At 41.7% G+C, this 23,629-nt stretch overlaps 2 protein-coding genes across 2 annotated transcripts in view; both read right to left on the reverse strand.

Annotated features, from left to right (window-relative positions):
- Positions 1-12,663, reverse strand: part of LOC124258107 (sulfotransferase 1C4-like) — an 82,831-nt gene extending 70,168 nt beyond the window's left edge. Inside the window, exon 1 of the mRNA XM_046692173.1 lies at positions 12,579-12,663. The gene's annotated coding sequence lies outside the window, so the exon portion shown is untranslated. The remainder of the gene's footprint in view (positions 1-12,578) is intronic.
- A 3,322-nt stretch (positions 12,664-15,985) lies between these two features.
- LOC124258108 (sulfotransferase 1C4-like) lies at positions 15,986-20,001 on the reverse strand. The gene is made up of 4 exons (XM_046692175.1): positions 19,682-20,001; positions 18,919-19,025; positions 17,972-18,134; positions 15,986-16,416 (listed from the first exon to the last, which is right to left on the reverse strand). Exons 1-4 carry the CDS (start codon positions 19,980-19,982, stop codon positions 16,295-16,297), a joined length of 693 nt encoding a protein of 230 aa, XP_046548131.1. The 5' UTR covers positions 19,983-20,001; the 3' UTR covers positions 15,986-16,294.
- Between the last annotated feature and the right edge of the window lie 3,628 nt (positions 20,002-23,629).

Consider the following 23,629-nt stretch of genomic DNA (forward strand, 5'->3'; position numbering starts at 1 on the left):
ATCTAGTTTATTTGCTTACGCTCTTTTCGCTTTTCGGATAGCCGAGATTACTCTATTTCTACTTTGTCTGAATCGAGCCCAACGGATAACAGAATTTTTCCTCTTAGCGAGCTGATGATGTCTATCGCGCTTACGTATTAGCGATCTAGTTTCGTTATTCATCTAAAGTGGATCCGATGGTCGAATAGTGAAAAAATTATTTGGGATATTCTTGTCACAAGTATTCCTTATTATAGTCGTTATTTTATTTGCTATGTCATCCACGTGGTTGAGAGTGAGTTTAGTTTTACGCCGCACCCAGCAATATGAAACGTAGCGCAGCTGTATGCAGTTTGAATATGAAACATTTTTGTAAGTGATAGCAACTGGTGAGTACTACAGGACATACAATGTCAGGAATCATTGTCATCACGAGACCAGTTCACTGGGTTCTGCAAACAATACATTGCTATGCAGAGCTTGAGACGTGTTTGTCCTTGCAAACCACGAGAACTCAAGAGTCAGGACAGCGCGTGACCGTGAATGAGTGTCTGGTCACTTAATGACAATCTTGAGCTGTGTCAGCTTGAATCAATAAGAAGCATACACTCATGCGCAAGAGAAACGTCCCCAACTACCAAACAACACAAGCACAAACACGAATAGATATGCACGTTTACTATGCATAACGAAGGTGTATGTAAAGCATGTCTGACATAAAGAAAGAGAACGTGGTAAACCGGGAATGTTGTCAGATGGGGATCGTCCAGTATTCGAGTGCAAGCCAAAACAAACAAATGACAAAACAGAGGTTGAAATGGGAAGGCAGATCGTCAATACCGCGCATGTCCATCCCTTACGTCGGTGCACGTCAGAACACGTCGTCGGGCCGAGTGTGTAAGTCTCCTGATCACGTGACTGAGGATCCGTCGCAATTCTGCCTGTAATGCCTGAGCCAGTGCATTTCTCGTCAATGGAGGGTGTGGAAGCTGTAGAATCCGACGTCCAAAATGGACCCACAAGTGCTCTGTCGTATACATGTCAGGGGATCTTCGTGGCCAAGGCTGGACGGGCACGTTGTTGATGTTGAGAAAGGCCGTTGTGACTAAAGCGGTGTGAGGTGTTCTATTGTCTTCCTGGATATTGCTGGAGGATATGGGGCCGCAGAACTTCATCAACATACCGACGGCCTGTCAGGCTGCCATGGATGATAACAAGGTCGGTCTTGGTGTTCCCACATGCCAACCCAAACCGTAACACTCCTTCTACCAAATGGCTCCGTTTCCTGAACGCAACAACGTGCCGTCCGTTCCCCACGCCAGTGGTAGACACGTCTTCGGTCATCAGTTCTGTTCAAATGGAACCTAATCTCGACGCTGAAAAGGAGCCGTTGCCGGTTCCGTTGCTGCCACTGACGAACACTCTTGGCCAAAACGACGTCGATATTCCGGCGGTAACGTCATGCCCCTCAACGGTCTGCAGGCTCCGATTTCCATGTTGACGTTGTCGTCTGGACACTGTCCACCTGCTGACGCGATGACCAAGGCTAAGCACTGATGATGATGTCACGGCGAGGAATATGTTGCTTAAATGAAGCGTTCGTATATAACGGTCCTCTTGTGGGGTAGTGACTTCCGGTCGACCGTTCTTCGGCCTGTCTGCTGTCCGGCCAGCTTGTGTGTAACGTGTGACCAATGTCCCAATCGTTCTTTTTGCACAACCCAGGATTCTTCCAACATGGTCGTGCGTTGCCCCCTGCTGCAGCATGCCGATCGGTCTTTCTCTCTTAATCTCTGTTAATCGAGGCACGTTCTGCTGGTTTTTCAGATGATTGTGATTGCAAAGAACAGTTCCCAACGTGCTTTATAACCGATCTCCATACGGGTGATTTACTGCACGTGCAGGCAATTTCACTGAATAAATCATTTTTCCCGCTGCTGGCATACAATAAGTGCATTTCCTTGGGGTGTCATGGATTTGTGTGTTTGGGCAATGTGTTCAGGACTGTTTTTCATGTTTTTGGCCATAACCAGCAAATATAATATAATTTAATTTTGGAGGACGTTTCTTTTGCACGTGCGTGTATGTAACTCTTCAGACACCCCTTTCCCAATATGCCTATTGTTTCCTGTGTACTTCAAACTACACTGTTGTTTAACCGAAGTTTATTTAACAGTTTATGCATTTACACGTTTAGAACGTGAAATAAGGTTAATTTTCAAACCAAAACAGGAGTCTCATTACCCAATTCAGACAATGGCCTACGTCTCAGCCGATCCGACTTTTCTCGTGTGAAAGTGAAAAGAGACACTACCAGCATCTATGGTTAGACTAAATTGCAATTCCTTATATCATAACAAAATGGTATTTACAAATAAATTTTATTTTAAAGTTTACAAAAATCGTATTTCTATATTTTATGTCAAGGTTTAGGCAGCATGTGGTTAACTAAGACGTCACAGACTGCCCCTGTTTGAAGAGGTCGTGAAATGATTCACAATTCATCTGGCTCACTGGTTACACCTGTTACTCTGCGTTCGAAATAATCGCCGACACAGAGGCCCAGCGCCGGTTGTTATTGTTTGGGGCTAGCAGTTTCAAATATTTGCAGGCCCTTGTGGCCTTCGGTAAATTATCTGTCTTTTTTCAACTGGAATCTTTCCCCTTTTTGTCTTTATTAACGTTTGGGAATCATCCATGATCCATCATGTTACGATAGCTCACGGTTTCACTTCCTGGTATTTCAGCGCTAAAATAAAGCGCATAGGAATGTCAACACCAGTCTTTAACAAATAAAAACGTCGCTCTGCGCCATAGGCTTCGCTAACTGATTTTGTAGAAACGATGTGAAACTGTATACACTGTAGTCAATTTTGATTTTATTGGTTTGACTTTAACAAAATGAGCCTGCAGATTTCATCCAGGGCCTGTAAATTTTAAAGCCTTAAGGCTTCAGCAGGCCCTGATGGCCAACTGGCAAATTAAAGTATTGCAAACACTGTTGTTATGTGTTCTTTGCGTTTGTTAAGTGTATTTTTGTAACGTACATCATATACAGTATATATTGGTCATCCCATGACGTAAACTAAAATTCTTTGGTTTCCGCTCTTTCAGATATGGAGCTCAATAACAATGAAACCATCTACTATGGAACCATCTAACACAGACTATTATCATCCCATGACTCCTGCAAATGTGCCTTGAAAACATTCCTCTTAAAATGTATTACAGTGTGTGAGTGAGGTTAGTTTTACGCCGCTCTCAGCAATATTCCAGCTATATGGCAGCGGTCTGTAAATAATCGAGTCCGGACCAGACAATCCAGTGATGAACAGCAAGAGCATCGGTCTACGCAACTGGGACTCGGGTTCGATTCCATACATAGGTACAATGTGTGAAACCAATTTCTGGTGTCCCCCATCGTGGTATAACTGGAATATTGCTAAAAGCAACGTAACACTAAACTCACTCACTACTTCATGTATTTGAAACTGCGGTACGTATCAAATAAGGTGCTATAACTGTGATTGCTAAAGGGGTTACTTCATTTTACGTGCCATATGTATATGTCTTTAACGGTTTTGGGAATAAAATGACTCTCGTTGCAACATCCACATTCATGGCTTGTGTGACGTAGTTTATAACCTCACAACTTTTGCAATGGTTTAGTTTATCTTAACGTACACTTAACGATACACACGGGCAATGGTGCCCTAGTTGTCTTTCGTTGTGTCGAATGGTTGTCGGCTCGAACCCTGATTATTATCCCCCGCAACGCGTCCGTCCGTGCAAATTCGTCTTTTCAGGAGCAGAACAGAAAAACCATTTAATATTTCTTCACCCAAACTTTGCACATAGATAGGTTGGTAGTTTCAGATTTCTGAATCAAATATTTTTGTGCGTTTCTATGGCAACAACTTTGACTCCGACTGACATTGGTAATAGTGCTCTTTTCCGGAGCAGAACTTAAAAACCGTTTATTGTTTCCTCACCAACAATGGCAGATAGATAGGTCTGGTTGTGAACTTGTGCCTTTTGGTAGTTTAAGATTTCTGAATAAAATAATTTTTGCGTGTCCATGCCAACAAGTCTGACCTCGACTGAAATTGATCCTTTCCGGAACAGAAATTAAAAACCTTTCAATACTCTCATTCTACTTTGTGGAATGGCATAAATCAAAACTACCACTCTATATCAACATTACTGAGGTAACTGTACATTTGACACAGCGATAACTGGTTGACGTATTCATTAAGAGTATGTTACCATTATGGGAGATATTGATGTGATATTTATTGTGTTTCTAAATTTGTCAGCACCACAGCCCTGCCATTTTATCCGCCTACTCAAGGGAGAGTGTCTTATAGAGTCCCGTATCCCAGTGACAGAGAACGAAACCCACCCATCGGGGAGTCCACTCACGGAGGAGTTACAGAACCTAATGGAGTCCCGGGTCACGATGACACACAACGAATCCACTCACGAAGGAGTTTCAGAGCCTCGTGGAGTCCTGGGTCACGATGACACACAACGAACCCACTCACAAAGGTGTTTCAGAGCCTCATAGTGCCCTGGGTCACGATGACACATAACAAACCCACTCACGGAGGAGTTTCAGAGCCTCATGGAGTCCCGGGTCACGATGACACACAACAAACCCACTCACAAAGGTGTTTCAGAGCCTCATAGTGTCCCGGGTCACGATGACAAATAGCGAACCCACTCACGGATGAGTTTCAGGTCCTCGTGGATTCCTGGGTCACGATGACATCCATGGTGGAGTTTAGATGCTTTGTTGAGTTTGGTGTCACGATGATACACAACGGACCTACCAATGTCGAGTTTAACACTGTTTTGATCCCCGGCCAGGATGGAATAGGGCCACGGCAAAGTATTCTAATCGTTAAAGCCTCAAACCCAAGTGCCACACAAGGAAAACCAGCCGTGAGGGAATTACTGTACCGGACTCCCGGATCACGATCTCAAACAAGCAAGATCTGAAGTGTCATGTGGAGGCATAGGTCACAATGACACACAACAACGCCATCGACCAGGAATACATGTGCCATGGCAAACTTTCAGTGGTTCGCTCTGATCAAATAACCACAGCTATCATATAACGCTGAGCACACACTGGCAAGTGCGTCTAGGCTGACAATCAACATATGCAATTTGATCAAGTCTATCAAAGTGCACAATTCGTAAATATGAGCTTTGCAAAAGATACAACAGTTCAGTAAGTTTGGGAGTGTGAGTGAGTTTGCTTTTACGCCGTTTTTAGCAATATTCCAGCAATATCACAGCGGGGGACAACAGAAATGGGCTTCACACAATGTTACCATGTGGGGAATCGAACCCGAGCCTTTGGCGTGACGAGCGAACGCTTTTATCAGTGGGCTACCCAACCGCCCCTGACGAGTTTGAGAATGAATGAATGAATTTTGCTTTACGCCGCATCAGAAATTTTCCAGATAGAAGTAACTATGAATTCCAACATGTGCGCATAACGACCAGTACTAAACAGTATGATGTCAAAGTCAATTTATAATATCCGCCTGGAAGTTTAGAAATGTTTCGTTAAAGCCTAAGTAAATGTAGTACAGTTAAAGCTTCTGACTCGTATCCACTATTCCAGATTGCAGTGGTACTGTATTTTAATAGGGGGCGGTGGGGTAGCCTAATGGTGAAAGCGTTGGCTCGTCATGCCGAAGACCCGGGTTCGAATCCCCACATGGGTACAATGTGTGAAGCCCATATCTGGTGTACCCCGCCGTGATATTGCTGGAATATTGCTAAAAGCGGCGTAAAACCAAACTCAGTCATTCAGTCAGTATTTTAATAGAATGCAAAAAAACACATAGATCATCCCAACAAAAAGAGTATCGCTTTGCTTTAAAACAGAAAATAATACTTTTTCATGTTGATAATTAGCTTATTTATCCAGTTTTCTTACCTCGATGAGAGTGAGGGGTGTGCAGTGAAGTCTGGGGTCTTTGTCGGGGCAGCAGTTTGAACAACGCAGCCTTCCACTGTCTGTATTTTGTTGTTTAACGCTTCACTCCGCATTTACAGCTGCAATTACTCCAGTCAAAGCCAACCATTATCTACTCACGTCGCCCGGGAATTTGTTACTCCATATGAGACATGCAGACTTGATTCGGGATCATTGTCCTTTGTTGTACGCATTCGAAAATAGCTTTCCAACTTTTACTAGATGTCATTTGTTATCTCTCGCATTGTGGATTGTAAGGGGAGTAGTTCGTGTTAGAATTAGTGAGTTTTAGTTTTACACCGCTTTTAGCTATATTCCAGCAATATCACGGCGGGGGACACCAGAAAGGGGCTTCACACATTTTACTCATGTGGGGAATCGAACCTGGGTCTTTGGCGTGACGAGCGAACACCTGAACCACTAGGCTACCCCACCGCCCCTCGAGTTGGAGACTGAATGGTTAGGGTTATGTTTTACTGTTTTGTGAGGGGTAAGAGGGGTATGTGTTGGAATGCACTAGTGTGGTTTTGGAGGGCTTTGCTGGTGTGTCAGCAAAGATGTTTGTGTCAATGAGCGCTTGGAAATGAGTCGAGAATGTGTGCATTTGTGCGTCTTATGAATGATAACAAGGTTGCCTGGTCAACAAAAATGCGTGTGGAACTGTAACAGGATCATTGGAATTACGAAAGCTGAGCAGATTGTAGTACTGTTTAAGAATAGAATTGAGACTTTCCTTGTCCAATTACACACGTTGAAGACTGCGCACACACATACACGCACTTGACCTTGCTGCAAGTGGTGGTGTAGACTGACGTCTTTATACCCGTCTCCACAGTTCCTCCTTCAGTGGTATTCACTATTCAAAGCTTGTAAATAGACCGGCCAATTCATCACACTGGGCCCATCTTGTTGTTGCGTGAAGGCCGGTGCATCTACACGTGCGTTATCATCCTGGAAGATCAGCTGACATTGAGGTCGTCGGTGACGTCGGTGACGTCGGTGAGTATATTCTTACTCCTTCATCAGGTTAGAAAGAATATACTCCAAAACGTCTATTTTCTCGTAATAATGATGTTGACATTTATAAAAGGTTCACCATTTAGTTACGAAAATAGATGGACCAATTAGTTCGGTCTTCATGCGTCTTTTAATTTAAAAGAAGTTTCAAATACGACCGATCATTGGAAATATCAAATACTGCTTGTGTGAACACATCTCCAAGCAGTGACAATCAGCCCCAGCTGCACGCTCAGGATTAAATTAAACAACTTATTCCTTTATTAATATTCCCTTAAACGATTCCAGCTGTATCATTATTACCAGGACTGACACAGATTCTGAGTAAGTCAGTTGAAACTAGATCATTTTCACCTGTAATCTGATCTGGGTACAAGGTAAACATGACAACATGGACATCCTTCAATACAACTGTACACTGTCATACAAATATGTGTTTAGTAGACTTGTATCCCATGATCTATACGCGCAACAGAGTATAGAGTCACATATGTTTGCTTTTGGTATTTACATGTAGTCCAGTGGTACTGATTCCCGAGTATTTGGTTTCAGACTACAAGTTCATCATGAAGCAAAGATTTTGTATACGTATGGAAGGGTTTTGTGGCTTTCGTTTACTCGATCGCTGACGATCTCATATTTCACACACCCTGATATGTTTTCTCTTTACGGTAGTATGAATCTGACTTTGTTCTTGAACTTGCTGTCCTTCATCTTCTCCTGGTACAGCTTGTCCAACATCTCGTTCTGATCTGGTGTCAGCTAGTTCTGCCAGTCTCCCATGTCTCCTGGAACCAAGAACACTATCTGTGAAAAGTTCCCACTGACACTGTCGCTTACTGAGCATCACCCCTGAAAGTAGGGGCTGTTGACTGTATATGTCTTTGAGCTCTACTACCAAATCAAGTGATTTTCTCAAGACGTATGTTACAACGTCTGAAACTTCTTGACATAGCCGTGAAGATCCGTGGTCTTCAGTAACCCATGCTTGTCGTAAAATGCGACTAACGGAATCGGGTGGTCAGGCTCGCTAACTCGGTTGACACATGTCATCGTATCCCAATTGTATAGATCGATGCTCAAGCTGTTGATCACTGGCTTGTCTGGTCCAGATTCGAATATTTAAAGACCGCCGCCACATAACTGGAATAGTGCGGCGATAAACAACAAACCAACCAGTCGTCTTCTTTTGTTGCAGATTTCTCTTAAGATCCTTTTGTTGTTTTTACTCTGTCATACTGACAGAAAAAACAGGCAATTTAAAAAACTAAACGAGTCTTTTCCTAAACATTAAAATGATTGAAATACTTTCTGCGAACTTTTGATAATGTACACTTAAATGTTATGTGTATGCTGTCGCCCGAACTTCACTCAGTTTCCATAGGAAAAAGAACACCTGCTGATGACAATACAACACCAATGAAATAAACGATGTCAAGGAAAACGAACTGAAACAAAAAAACAACAAAACATTTCCTGGTTTGAGGTGTGCGATTAACTGAGATCATCGGGGATGCCAGTGTCAAGGAAGCAAAAGTCAATATAGTTTTTAGTTTTTCATACTAGTTTTATAGCTATATCTGTGATCCTATACTTATTTTACTGTCCTTCGTTGACAGGGTTTTATAATTTGACGTTATTTATCATTCAAATCCTTGTCATGATATGGCTGAAATATTGCCGATTAGACGTTAAAGTTTAACTCACTCAGCCGCTAGACGTTAATTTTTAACTCACTAAGCCGTTTCTGGTGTCCCAAGCTGGAATATTGCTAAAAGTGGAGTAAAACCATACTCCATCACAACGCATAGTAACTGGGGAAAAAAACACTGCAACAATGTTGAAAAAATGTCCAAACATTTACTTTTAATCGTTAGGAAGAGAAAACATTTTGAAAGAAAAAAGTATAAGGTAGAGATTTGGACATGAATTTATAATCAAAATCAAACCTTCACCTTTGTGTCATAACAGGTGAAACAAGCAAAAGCAGTTATGTCGTCAGCTCCTTCAGCTTACCTATCCTATAAACCACAGGTAGGTCATTGAACTTGGGATCATACGGTTCTTTATCCTTCTTCATATTCTTAAAATAACATTTATCTCCCACGGCGCTGTATAGTGAGTCATCAGCCGGTTTGTGGTTTGGAAAAGAGTTCCCGGCGTCCAAGGAGTCGATCGCAATTCACTTTACAGGGATACGCCAGACCTCTCTGATCGTGGGTTCGAATCCAGGTGATATGGTATTAAACATGCCTATGCTGGAGGGTTTTACCAAATTGGTAAAGCTCTCAGATCTGGATCAACAGGAGCTGTTCAAAGAGACGTTACAGCCAAATGATTCACTAAATCTGGTCTGAACAGGACCCTTCAAACTAAGTCTGATGGTTTTTTGGGTCAAAACTCGATTTAGTAAAAACAATTTTATATTGCACAAATATTTTTGAGAGTAGTGTTTAAGAAGAAAGTGAAGATGTGGGTTGTGACAGAATTCTTTTGTGAAGCTTTATCAGTGATCACACTCTGCGAAAATTAACTTCTTGGAGAGGCATTTAGAAGTTTGAGCAGTAAGGAAGGATAACAATATATGGATGAACACCTTCTTTATTGCTGTGAGAGCGACGTTTCGGTGTAGGTTATCCGTTATCAAGCAAGTGATGAACAACATAACTGACTGACTGAGTTTGGTTTTACGCCGCTTTTAGCAATATTCCAGCAACATCACGGCGGGGGACACCAGAAATGGGCTTCACAAATTGTACCCATGTGGGGATTCGAACCCGGGTCTTCGGCGTGACGAGCCAACGCTTTAACCACTAGGCTACCCCACCGCCCCGATGAACAACATAAGGATGAAGGAGCATATATACAAGTTAGAGCAGATGTTTGTACAGTACAATGGGGATTAGGAAGCCAGACACAATAACAACACAAGGGCTGGAAGCCAGACACAATAACAACACAAGGGCTTACCTCTTTCATGTCTTCATAGTACATTATGTGTATTGGATGTCGGCGGTGCTGGGCCTCGATGTCCTTCTCCCACTGGAGGACATAATCGAACCAGGATCCTTAGTCCGCTACAAGAGGGTAATAATGCTGGTAATCAGCAACACAAGCTGGTGCCTAAATTATTCGTCACTTTGCATTCTGCGTCACGGTCTTTGAAAATTAAAGCAGTTTATCGTTGCGTACGACGCGACATAAACATCTGCCATATTCAATTTGTAGTTTATGCAGGTTACTGTCACATAATAAGCTCAAAATTGCCGTCTGCTCTCTCATTTCCTGTGTTTTTGCTGTCTGACGAGATGGCTCACAATAACTCAGAACTCAGTTCATTGTTTGATTAAATCGCAAAGCTTTTTGTTGACACATATTTTTGTACTTTTCATTTCGTTAACATAAGCTGTGAAACCTTTGACCTGCTTCATGTTTTCACAGTACATCATGTGTATTGGGTGTCGGTCTTGCTGGCCCTCAATGTCCTTCTTCCATTCGAGGACATAGTAAAACCAGGATCCGCAGTCCGCTGCAAAAGGGTACTAATATTGCTGCCATATGTATGATATACACCTGACATCGGGAACTGAGAAGTCTTTTTTAAAATGATAACATCAGTTTGGTTGGTTTGGTTGTTGTTTAACGCCGCAGCCAGAAATATTCCAGCTATATGGCGGCGGTCTGTAAATATTCGCATCTGGACAGGGCAATCCAGTGATCAACAGCATGAACATCGATCTACACAATTGCGATACGATGACGTGTCAACCTAGTCAGTGAGCCTGACTAAACGATAATGTTAGTCGCCTCTTACGACAAGCATGGGTTGCTGAAGACCAATATCAAATGGGAAAACCTTTAGTCAGGATCACCTCGGTAGGAATTTCGTGCTAGAATTGTTCTCTGCAAATTTGTGGATTGACTCCATCTTGGTGGTGTGGTCATGTGCGTTTCAATGTACCCCAAGAGGTGGGAATGGTTGCTAACAATGTCTATCACTTGATTGTCGGGTCCAGACTCAATCATGTGCATCTATTTACCATCCTCGATAAACTGGATAACGTTGGAATGTGGCGTTAAACAACAAACCAACCAATGACAAATGTCTTACTTTTCCCAGCCAAGAAGAAAGGGAGATAACCCTTTAAAGTTCCATTTTAGTCCCCATATAGATTCGTGAAAGACTTGTGATGGCTAAAGAAGGACACGACAACATCCTTAGGATTTCTCAGAACAAGGACAATTCGACACTTCTCTCTCGCTTGTACCGGAAGTTTGTTGTACCGGACATGCGTGTCTATGACTTCCTGTGGCTGGAGCTCTACCATGACTTTACTCTTCCAGTGAGGGATGGTCTCCCCTGGGCCATCATGGATGTGATTTCCCAAAGCCAGTGTGTACCTGGGGGTCGTTAGGCATTTATTATATATCACTGTTATATTTGTTAGCGAGTGAGTGAATTTAGTTTCACGTCGCTTTTAGCAATATTTCAGCAATATCACGGTAGTGACGATACCTGATTTGGGATATGCCAGTAGTAATATATCGTCGTCCTTGACCTTCAGCTGCGACATGCCCTTGACTGTTTCTGCGTCAACGATTGGATACCCAGAGCCATTGAACTCCAGGAATCTAATAGAGTTACCTCCCATGTCGTGGTCCGATAATGAGGAATATATGTCGTTATTTGTTTCATGGTTGTGTTCATGTCACAGGGTAGAAATTCTTACCTACCAGTATGTTTCACAAACGTGTTGAACACATCTGTGAGCATTTAGTGCTTTGTGAAGTCCTGGGTCATATGGAGTCCCTACTCACGATGACACACAACGATCCCATCTCTGAGGGAGTTTAAGGGCCTGTCACGGTGACACTCAGCAATCCATATGTGGGGGGTACCTAAATGCATTGTAGACACATAACGAACCCACAGGAAAACTGATACGCATTGTGGAGTACTGGGTCACGATAACATACGAGCCAACATGGGAACTGAAATGAATTGTGGAGTACTGGGTCGAGATGACATACAACAAACCAACAGTGGAACTGAAATACATTGTAGAGTACTGGGTCACGATGACATACAAAGAACCAACAGGGGAACTGAAATGCATTGTGGAGTACTGGGTAACAATGGCACACAACGAGCCAACATGGGAACTGAAACGCACTGTAGAGTACTGGGTCACGATGACATACAACGAGCCAACAGGGGAACTGAAACGCACTGTAGAGTACTGGGTCGCGATGACATACAACGAGTCAACAGGGTGACACCAATTCAACTAACCAAAGTTGAGTTCGATTATATTTTGAACCATGAGTGAATATTCCGGACGAAAATAACCCAAGCAACCTTTACTGATCAGTTTGATCTGACAGGGTACATGGCTCTGTACATAGCGTATATTGACACACGCACACTTTCTGTGGTAAGCTCCCATTAAATAGTTGCTTTGGTTATATGTGATTGTGTATCTCTGTAGCTCAAGTCAAGCTCATCGATGCAGACAGAATCATGTTAATAAAATCATGGAATAAGATCATCTGTTCATGGAGATAAGTAATGTATGGTGAGCGTCCTTACCTCGCAAATAGTGAGGCGTACGGTGTACAGACTGGGGTCTATACAGTTTCGCCAAGGCAACCTTCCACTGTCTGACTGTAGTTTGACTTTTAACGCTGCACTTGACATTTTCCTGCTGCAATCATTGGCGTAAAGGCCAAACAGTATCTAACCTCATATCCCGGGGACATGCAATCCATGTGAGACATGCACATTTGCCACACGGCGTAGGGAGAGGATAATTCACAGTCATTTGATGTAATCATTCCAAAATAGTTTTCAAACCTTTTACTAGTTGGCATGTATAATCTCACACATTGCGACAGGAAGAGAGAGAGCGATAGAGCAATTGACTTGTAACAGCATGGTTTGTCGGTAAGGGTGTATTGGGTGATTTGACTTGTAATAATTTAAAGGTTGAAGTGAAACTTGTGACAGAGGTTATTTTGGGGGAAGGATGCGTATACTATTGGGTGCTTTGACTGGTAACGGGTTGGTTTGTGGATAAAGATTTGCATGTCAGTGAGCTCTCTCACATGCGTCGACAAATGTATGCGTTATTGAGGCTTTGAAAATATGTTTTGGCACATGAATATATGATTAAACTTTGAAGATTTCATTAGTCACATTAAGAATTGAAAATATGACTATATATTTCCTATCGTAGATCACATTTCAATATCGTCATACATGACGTGTGCATTACAAGCTATATTATTCAGCCGTTTTTGTAACAATTATAACTCAATAACCAGGAACCAGAAACTGTTTAAAAAAGAGTTCACGAAGGTGCCCCAGATTCTGAAGCAGTTACCACTAAATTCTCAAGGCTCAGGCTCAATGACGAGAGGCAGATTATTGAAAATCCATTACAAAATTTCAAATGCAACAGCAAATGTTTCCAGAACTACCAACCATATCATTAGCACGGGGATTACCACAGATCCTAGCAAACAAGTTGGAATAAGAATGTTTTAACATCTTTAATTTGGGTAGTAGGGTTGTATGTTTCTTATCTTGTAGGCGATGTACACGATGCATTGTCTTCGAAACACATGACACCTCTCCATCCTTCCATACCACTGTACGCAAAAACACGAGTTTTGTTATTTAATTATTGAGAAGTACATGGCGACAATGTTACTGCTAATTCTTTGTCCAGAGATCCATATGTTTGCTTTTACAAGTCCATTATATATCTGATGAAACGCTAGAACATTCTGAGCTATTTTAACCATTTCAAGGCTGTTGGACAGAATCAAGTTAAGGTTGATTTTGTTTATGCCGTTTATGTATTGCTGGACGGTACGGCGATGGTAGAAAACCAGGTGAAATCATTCACCAAGTCTGCCCAGAGTCGGTCATTTGAGGAGAAGATGTCTTAGAAACAGAAATGCAGTGTGTGGAACAGAATAGCAGTATAACTGACTCCTTCGCCCGGATGAAGTATGCGCGTTCTTCCTTGGCACAAACAGCACATCTTAGACGTTGTTTCCATTACCGCCTTAACCATGCTTGTTGCTCTGAGCCTCAGCATGTCCAGGGCGTCATGGAAAATGGTGCCTGTATGGAATAGGTCCATCTACAGCAGAAGACAAATTCCTGCCAACAAACCTGTTGTATTCTTAAAATTGAATGAATTTATCCGTGTTATTGAATGCATATGCGGACCTCGCTTTTGTAATGTCTTGCTTTGGTCCCAAGTACACTGTCGTCAGACTACCCATTGTTCTTGGTGCCCTTGGTTTGGTACCTCCTGATCTCTTGGCGCAGGGTGAATAAACCGCTGGCTTCCAATTCCCACATTGGCACATGGGAACTTATGACGAATCATTTACATGCTTCTAAAATACATAGTTTTGTTGGTTATATACTCCCCAGTATACGGAAATAGAGTGTACAATGACCTTTTGACCAGATACAATGCCAGTGCTTTGCGCCTTCATTGACTTTATGGAGAACATTCATTATGTACATTCATTATTTCTGGTTTATAATGCACTGATTAAAACAGATGGGACATAAAGGGTTCGGGATCTCCTGGCACTGTCATCATGAGCTCAGGACCTTTGCCCTATCACTAGCAACCAAGACAGTTCATGGGACGTCTCCCAGGAAGCGCTGTGTAGTCAAACACACCAAGAATAATCTGGACAGCAGTTGTCCACTACATTACCCAGAGTGTCAGAAGGGTTCTGTTCCTGGCAGCCAACCAAGATCATGCCATTCATCAGAGGTATCATACCTCTGTGTCCTACCAAAGCTATGGTGCCAAACACAAATGGGAATAATATGTCTTGGTGCAAGACGTTTGTCCCAGAAGGAAACAAATAAATAATATAAATGATTTTTCAAAACGCGATACGGTCAGACCAACAACCCTGTTGAAATCAGCAACTCAAACGATGCCGATGTGTTGGAGGACACTTTGGTTTTAGAGACGACGCTGACAACTCACATGTAGTTAATATCTTATTTTGAAAAAAACACAACACAATCCGACATCCAACCGTTTTAATTTCCAATTGTTGAGTTAAAGTTGTAAAGTGAATGAAATTCACATAAAATAAATTCTAATGTCACGTCAGCATCAACATTATTATTGTTCACAGTTGATTTGACCGTAAACTCTTAGCCCCAGGTTACATATATTGTTGTCAGCAATAGTTGAAAAATATCTCTTCCTAAACGTTCAATCTTTTTACATTCAAAAGAATACGTAGTATTTATCAGTTTCTCCAAATTTAAAGATTACCCTCTGTCATCTGGACCGCCTCCGTGATATAGTGGTTAGAGCGCCCGCCCGGAGAGCGGAAGGTCGCGGGTTCGATCCCCGACCGAGTCATACCACAAGACGTTAAAATATGGTACTTGTTGGTCCCTGCCTGGCGCTCGACATTAATGGGTACATCAAGGACTGTCGGCTCGGAGTCAGTATAATGTGACTGAGTCGGGTATTCATGCTTCACTGCGGCATGATATCTCAGTGGGCTAGCACTATAAAATCAGCTTAAGTCTTGGGTAGTACAAGCAGCCGCACATACACATACACACGCATGCACGTTGTCATATGAGCGAAATATTCTCAAGCACGACCTTAAACCCAATTTCAACTCACCCCTGTCAGCTGTGATACAGCCCAACAACAGGGCCTCTTTAAAAGAGACTTCTTTTGACCCAAGTCAGCGAGTCTGATCATCCGACCCCGTTAGTCGCCTTTTATAAAACGCATGGGTTGCTGAAGACTAATTCTAGCCTGTATCTTCACGGGTTTCCTGTATTTTGAATATGTGTATGGCTGGTTGAACTGGAATCGTAAGTGGATAGATAGGATATCCATATCAACTGGTCTTTGCTTTGTATCGCCACTAATTATCTTCTTATCTCCAACTACATGTCCAATACTACCAAAAGAAAATACAGTAGTGAAACTTCAGATACCCATTTGTATTTGCCAATATCAAGTTAGCGTGTCAAGCTTGAAGTAATACTGAGGTTGGTTTACGATGCATTCTTTCGCTTTGAACAATATGGCTACAATGACTACAAGCCTGCGTGCTTGAGATCGGATTTCTCATTCTCCGTTTGGTCTGCGTACAATATGGGTAAAATCTGTAAACTAGAACAGCAGCTACTACAGCGTTGGCTGTGTCCATGGGGGTAGTGATTACTGTGTATTTATACCGTCATTATATGTACCATTTAGTATACGTTGTGAGTCATATCCTACAATGTGCCTATGTAAGCGTGAACCTGATTTTGTCCTTGAACTTGCTGTCCTTCATCTTCTCCTGGTACAACTTGTCAAACATCTCGTTCTGTTCCGGTGTCAGCCAGTTCTGCCAGTCTCCCACTTGGCCTGGAACGAGGAACACAGTCAATGCAGAGTTCACATTGACAGCCCTGGAAGAAAACAATTGTGTAACGTAGCACTCACAAATATTCCACCAGCATGACGGCGGTCTGTAAAAAAACTGAGTCTGGGCCAGACAATCCAGCATGCGTAGCGACATTTGCAATTGGGAGTCCTGTCAGTCCTGTCAGTCACGACAAGCATGTTGGGGATGGGGTGGGGGTGAGTCTTGGGCTTGAATGTAAGAGCACGACTTTGATTTCTAATTAATATTCTTAAAAAACTTCTAACAACGTCTGATATCATGCCTGGTATACCTGCTGTATACCACTCGGGAAATGTACATGTTCTTCTCATTATAATCCCCGAAATTGGAATCTCTAGAAGTAGACGCTCAACCCTAAAAGTGATGATGATTGTATTTCGAGACAACCGCAAGCCATATGAAGTTTCGTCACTGCAGTGTTTGAGTGTATTTGAATATAATTAAAGGACAAGTGTAAACAGGGATTATTACCAGAAGATTCTAATGTCAAACTTACATAAAATAAGAAACTCACTACAAGAGGGGCGATGGGATAGCCTTGTTGTTAAAGTGTTCGCTGCCATGATAAACACCCGATTTAAACTTCCAACACGGGAACAATGTGTGATGCCAATATTTTTGGTGTTCCCAGCTAGAAAATTTCTAAAATCGTGGTTAAACTTTATTCACTCACGACATGGTGGTAATTGGTGGTGAAAATGTTTCATGAGACTTTCAGAAAACATGTACTTTTTATACACTAGGAAGGGACAAATGAACACATGTTATGAGAAAACGTATAATGGTTCAAGTGAGTAGTGGTGTTCCGATTAATTGAAATAATCGAAGATTGGTCGCCGTGACCAAACGACCAAGCAATCGATCACATTTTCTCATAATCGAACACAAACGATTTTGGAACTGCTGTTTTAGTCTTTAAAACACTTGACGATGGAACATATCTTCGAAGTTGTGGGGTCCTGCAAACTTGTTTAATTCTTAGAAAACTCACTTCACTAACTGAAAAGTCATGACTGAATATTTCTTGAAGACTCCAGGAAGTTTGTGGTCATGATATATTAGTCATCACTTTAAAGTAGCAGGTTGCATCATCTTATACCTATCTGCAATAACAACCTGGATATGAAAATCTGAAAAATGATGCTAACCAATTTGTTTCGATGATTGTTCGTTGGTAATGAAGCAATCATCAATTGTGAGATTTCAACCAATTCCAAACACTAATGGTTTTACGCCGCTTTTAGCAATATTCCTACAATATCACGCCTGGAGACACCAGAAAGGGGTTTCACACATTATGCCCATATTGGGAATCGAACCAGGCTCTTCAGCGTGACCAGCAAACACCTTAATCACTAGACTACCCCACCGCCCAAATCGGTTCGAGGTTGAGTTTTAGACATGCCTGCACAAAGTCTCTACAAATCGAAATGTGTCGGTAGTGCGTCGTTATAAAAGAAGCGAAACGAACAAAAGCATCTATATAGTTATATACCCTTGACCCCTTTGGCTTACCTTTCCTGTAAACAAAAAGTTGGCCCTTGAACTTTGGATCGTATGGTTCCTTGTCGCCCTTCATATTCTTAAAGGAACATTTCTCTGCCACGGCGCTGTAGAGTGAGTCATCAGTAGGTACTCCCAGAAACACTGCCAACTTCCGGATTTCCTCCAAGGGCTTCTGAGGACAAGACCATGCATGGTTATTCAACAAAATGTTTATCTTGATGTTGGTATTAAAAGAGGATATGGTTGGCCCAGGCTTTCAACCCATCTCAGTTCACTTATCAGAGTTGGGACTCTTCTTCAAGCCAGAAACCGGGGATTTGGGGTTCGATTATAGGTGGGTTTCACTCTTCTTCAAGTGGAATGACCCGACAAGAGTCTTGCTTGTCCTAAGAATCGACTACCATGATCGGATGATCAGGCTCTTGTCATCGTGTCCCAGTTGCGTAGATCGATACTCATGCTGCTGATCACTGGATTGTTTGGTTCAGACTCGATTAGTTACAGACCGACGCCACATAGCTGGATTATTGCTGAGTGTGGCGTTAAACACCAACCAACGAATGAAGTGGTAGACCTTGATTGTATGAGGATTATACCCTCACCACCCCACCCCCGGATATACAGGGAGCTGGCTATTGCCTCTTATCACAAATTACATCTCAAGTTACGACACCATTTTTGAGTGTGATGATCATTATTCCCTGAATACTCTGGATTGAATAATCACTGCTCTTGAATTTGTACTGTCACTTTAAATCGTATGGTTTTATTGCTGATGCGGCTTAAAGCAACACTCGCTCACTCACTCACTCACTTACTCACTCACTCACTCACGCTGCCTCTTTGATACCTTTGCAGTGATTTGTATGTCTTTTGATCGTTTTGTTTCTCACAGGTTTTCGTTTCAACTTAGGAATAACCATGTCATTGTTAACATAAGCTGTGAAATCTCTGACCTGCTTCATGTCTTCATAGTACATTATGTGTATAGGGTGTCGGTCTTGCTGGGCCTCGATGTCCTTCTCCCACTCAAGGACATAGTCAAACCAGGATCCGTAGTCCGCTGCAAGAGGGCAATGGTGCTGGTAGATAAGATACACTGACTGTGCCTAAATTATTCATCACTTTGTATTCTACGTGGCAGTCTTATGAAAATTAAGTCAGTCTATCGTTGTCCTCACGAGCTGCATTCCACGCGACATAAGCATCTTCCATATTGAATTTGTAGGTTATGCATGTGACTGTCATGTGATAAGCTTAAAACTGCCGTCAGCTCTCGCATTTCCTCGCATTTGTCGTGTTTTTGCTGTCTGACGTGATGGGTCACAAAAATTCAGAACTCAGTTTATTGTTTGCTTAAATCGGTAAGGACTAAAATTTACTGAAATGACCAGATTTTGACTTGAAATACATCAGACCCCAGTAACTAGATGAAAAGAGGTTCTGTGACCTGAATATCAAAAGGTCGAACCCTTAGCGAGGATCTGCTCCAGATGAAGAATTCATGCTGAAAATATTCACAGTAAATAGACATATGTTTTTTTAAAGATCGCTGACGGGGTTGTTAGTTTCTCATCGTACCCCGAACTCACGACTAGTTGCTAACAATATGAATCACAGGAATGTCTGGTCCGACTCGTATATGTGCCTTCCTCATATCTTGGATATTATTTGAGTGCGACGTTAAACAACAAAACAAAGAAATGACAAATGACTTACTTTTCCCAGCCAGGTAGAAAGGGAGATAATCCTTTAAAGATCCATTGTACTCCCCATATAGATTCTTGAATGACTTGTGGTGGTTAAAGAAGGACACAACAACATCCTTAGGATTTCTCAGGACAAAGATAATGCGACACTTCTTCTCTCTTGCTTGTACCGGAAGTTGGTTGTACCGAACATGCGTGTTGAGGACACGAGGGGATCCTGGGAATGCGTCTATGACTTCCTGTGGCTGGAGCTCCACCATGACTTTACTCTTCCAGTGAGGGACGGTCTCTGCTTTACCCTGGAGCAGCATGGAAGTGATTTCCCAAAGCCAGTGTGTTAACCTAAGAATCATGATGCATCTACTTTAGGCACTGCTTTTGTTACATTTGATAGTACCATGGTAAAATGGCAAACACGTACTCATTAGGACCGTATTCTCTTGGACATGATGTGTTCATCTTGAAATTAATCAAGGCTATACTAGATCATCAACATAACAACCTATAATCATGTCCTCCACACAAACATCAATGTCAACAAGAACATGCGCATGAATACGTGATTTTCGACCTTTAGAAACACCTGGATTGATCAAATGAGAGACTGACTGACTGAGTTTTGTTTTTACGCTGCCTTTATCAATATTCCAGCAACATCACGGCGGGGAGACACCAGAGAGAGCTATTGACTTGTAACAGGGGGTGGTTTGTCGGTAAGGATGTGTGTGTTTAGTTTAGTTTTACTCCGCTTTTACCAATAAATCTGCAATATCACCAGGGGGACACCAGATTGTACCAATGTGGTGAATCAAAGCCGGGTCTTCGGCGTGACGAGTATACGCTTCAACCACTCGGCTACAACACTGAACCCCGTTTCAGTACTTGCCGTAATCATCGATTTATCACCCACACCTTAAATATCAGTTTTTAGTATGGTTTTGGGTGTGTTATGCATATACCAGTGAAGATACCTGATTTGGGATATGCCAGTAGTAATATATCGTCATCTTTGACCTTCAGCTGCGACATGCCCTTAACTATTTCCGGGTCAACGATTGGTTACCGAAAGCCATCGACCTCCAGGAAGCTGATAGAGTTACCTCCTACGTCGTGGTCCTCGACAACAGACATCCTTGAACGGCCGAGGGACTGTACATAAAGAGGAAATGGAAAATATAAAAGTCGTCATCTGGTTCATATTTCTGGTCATGACACAGTGTTGAAATTTATACCTATCAGTCTTTTTCCAAAGAGTTCTTTCAGCTTCCGCATAGAATATCGCCTTTTATTGCCTACGTCTCTCTCTTTGCCATTGTTGGCGCCATTGCTGTATATTCTTAATTGATGGAGTCAGTATATACTCCAAAACGTCGTGTCCTATAGATCACAGATTTTGATCCTTACACCTTTGTGTGTATGAATTCTAACGGGCATTCAAAGACTCATAAACATCAAAATTGTGCATCACCTGAGCCATTGCATGGAAAATCAACACACATCTTCAACGGCAAAATGTATTGCGACACTCAAAACACAAACAGAACCAGTGTTAAACTTTTACTGCCGCGAATGAAATGTTATGACATGGAAAGACAATGTTTCAAGGTGTTGTTACGATTATATTTTTCCCACAACAAGAACTTAGAAAAGCATCCACGAAAAGTGATCCATCAATTGAATCATTTAAAACGTTTGCTAAACTGTAAATTTTAATGATATATAAAGTGACAAAATACTAACTTTGGGACACCCTGGTGGTGTTCATAGTGATCAGACAGGGTAGAACCCACGCAGACTAAAATACCATATTTCCACGAAGTGTCATATGCTTTTTCTAGATCGAAAAAGATAGACACTGTATATTGCTTATTTATAATGACAATTTTAACCAATCGCACCAAATGGTCAATGGTACTGCGATTTAATATTTGTGATTAAATTATTACATTCCAAGTACCAAGTAAATCTGATATTTACCATGCATTCCATGGTTTTGCAAACGCAGCTAGTTATAAGTAGTGAAATGGGTCTATAGTGAGTGAGGTTAGTTTAACGCCGCTTTTAGCAATATTCCAGCAATATCACGGCGGGGGGACAACAAAATCGTACCTATGTGGGGAATCGAACCCGGGGGGTGACGAGCGAACACTTTAACCACTAAGCTACCACACCGACCCCGAAATTGGTCTATAATTAGAGGGATCGGTATGATCACGTCCAGATTTGGGTATGGTACAACTATGGCATCATGCCAGAAGGAAGGGCATTTACCAAATTTCATCAAAAATATTCAACAGTGTCTCTAAACATGCTTCAGGTAAGTGTTTCAGGAGTTGGTAACGAATATTATCAGCTGCTGCATCAGTATCATGAGCTTGTTCTAAAGCAGTATGGGGCTCATAAATAGTGAAGATTTCGTTATAATCTTCCCCTTTTAGTATTTTTGAAAGTTAGGAACATAGATACTGGAGGAAGAATGTTTCGCAAGTGTTTCAACCAGGTTATTTGCGATATCCATTTCTTTCAGTTGATAATTGATCTCCAGTTTTGAGATGGTGTATGCTGAATTAAGATTTACTTTCTGGACTTACAACTTAATTTTCTGAACTATGTTCTATACCTTTGAGATCAGGGTACGTGAATTTATCTTTGAAACATAATTTTACCATGATTGGCATTTCTTTTGTATAAAGGCACACAGGACTTTAGCATTTATAATTGTATACTTATTTAAATCATGGACCATCGGATGGTGACGGAAATACTGTTAAGTTTTCTTCCTAGCTTATTTGCAGTTAGCAGTGAACCACGGTTTACGGATGTGAAGATTTGAAGAGGACTTCGGAACCCAATCATCAACTATTCTGTGAAGTTCGTTAGAGTAGAGTTTATAGGTCAGGAACATTACTAGAGCAAAGAATTTCATACAAAGCCCAGTTAGCTTTATCAAAGTTCCAACGTGATGACGGAGATACATCAGACGGTGTCACAGATTTTAATATGGTGGGAAAATGGTCACTTCCACATCGTGAACTGACCATTCAAATTCACTCAGTAAATTAGAATCATCAATGGATAAATTCAGACAAGAGTAAGAGTCATCATTAAATATGCAAAAAATGCTGTTTAAGAAAACATCCTCCAGTACTTTACCTCTTGTATTGCTGTCAGTGCTACCCCAAAGAGGGTTATGACCGTTAAAATCTCCATGATAAGACAGAGTCATACAGTTCCTGAAGATCAGACTGTGTAAACAATTCGACGGCGGAATGTACACAGAACATTTAATGCCATACGAACTGCAACAGCCTGGAGAGGGGTAGGGAGAGGAACAGGACTATGAATGATGCCCTGCCTCACCAAACATAAGAACCTCCCGTAGCTTTATCCCCAAGGAGGAGAAAAGCTATGGTATGAATCATAATGTCTTAGGTCAAATTTATCTGTCCTTCGGAGAAAAGTTTCTAGTAGACAAAATGCTGATGATTTGAAATCCTTGGTTAAAAGTTGAAGATGGTTTAAATTGTTCCAAACTCATCTACAATTCAGTTGTAGTATATTGGGAAAGCCACCCATGACGGGTCCTGAATATGTTTTAGGGACGTTGCTTCTTTCTTCCGTTGTTTTTTGTTCGTTCTTTCGCAATTAGAATTCTGTTCGTTTTCCCTTCAAGCATACAATCAGATTCAATCACAGGTTCAGGGACAGGTTCGGTCTGCGAAGCTGATGAAGAGTTAATGTTTATAGCATCGATTGGATACGGTATTTCTGATCGTTGGATACCCAACTAATAGCAGTTTGACAACCATCACCAGATTTGAGAGGAATAAAGGAGACTTGTCATGTTTACGACAAGATTTTGCTCCATGCCCAAATTGTTGACATTTAAAACAACGGAGTGGGTTGGAAATATACACATCAACTCCGATATTGAAATGCCCAACTTTGATCGATGTAG

This window comes from Haliotis rubra, unplaced genomic scaffold (genome assembly GCF_003918875.1).
Source record: "Haliotis rubra isolate DU_JTF1 unplaced genomic scaffold, ASM391887v1 Scf682, whole genome shotgun sequence".
NCBI lineage: Eukaryota > Metazoa > Mollusca > Gastropoda > Lepetellida > Haliotidae > Haliotis > Haliotis rubra.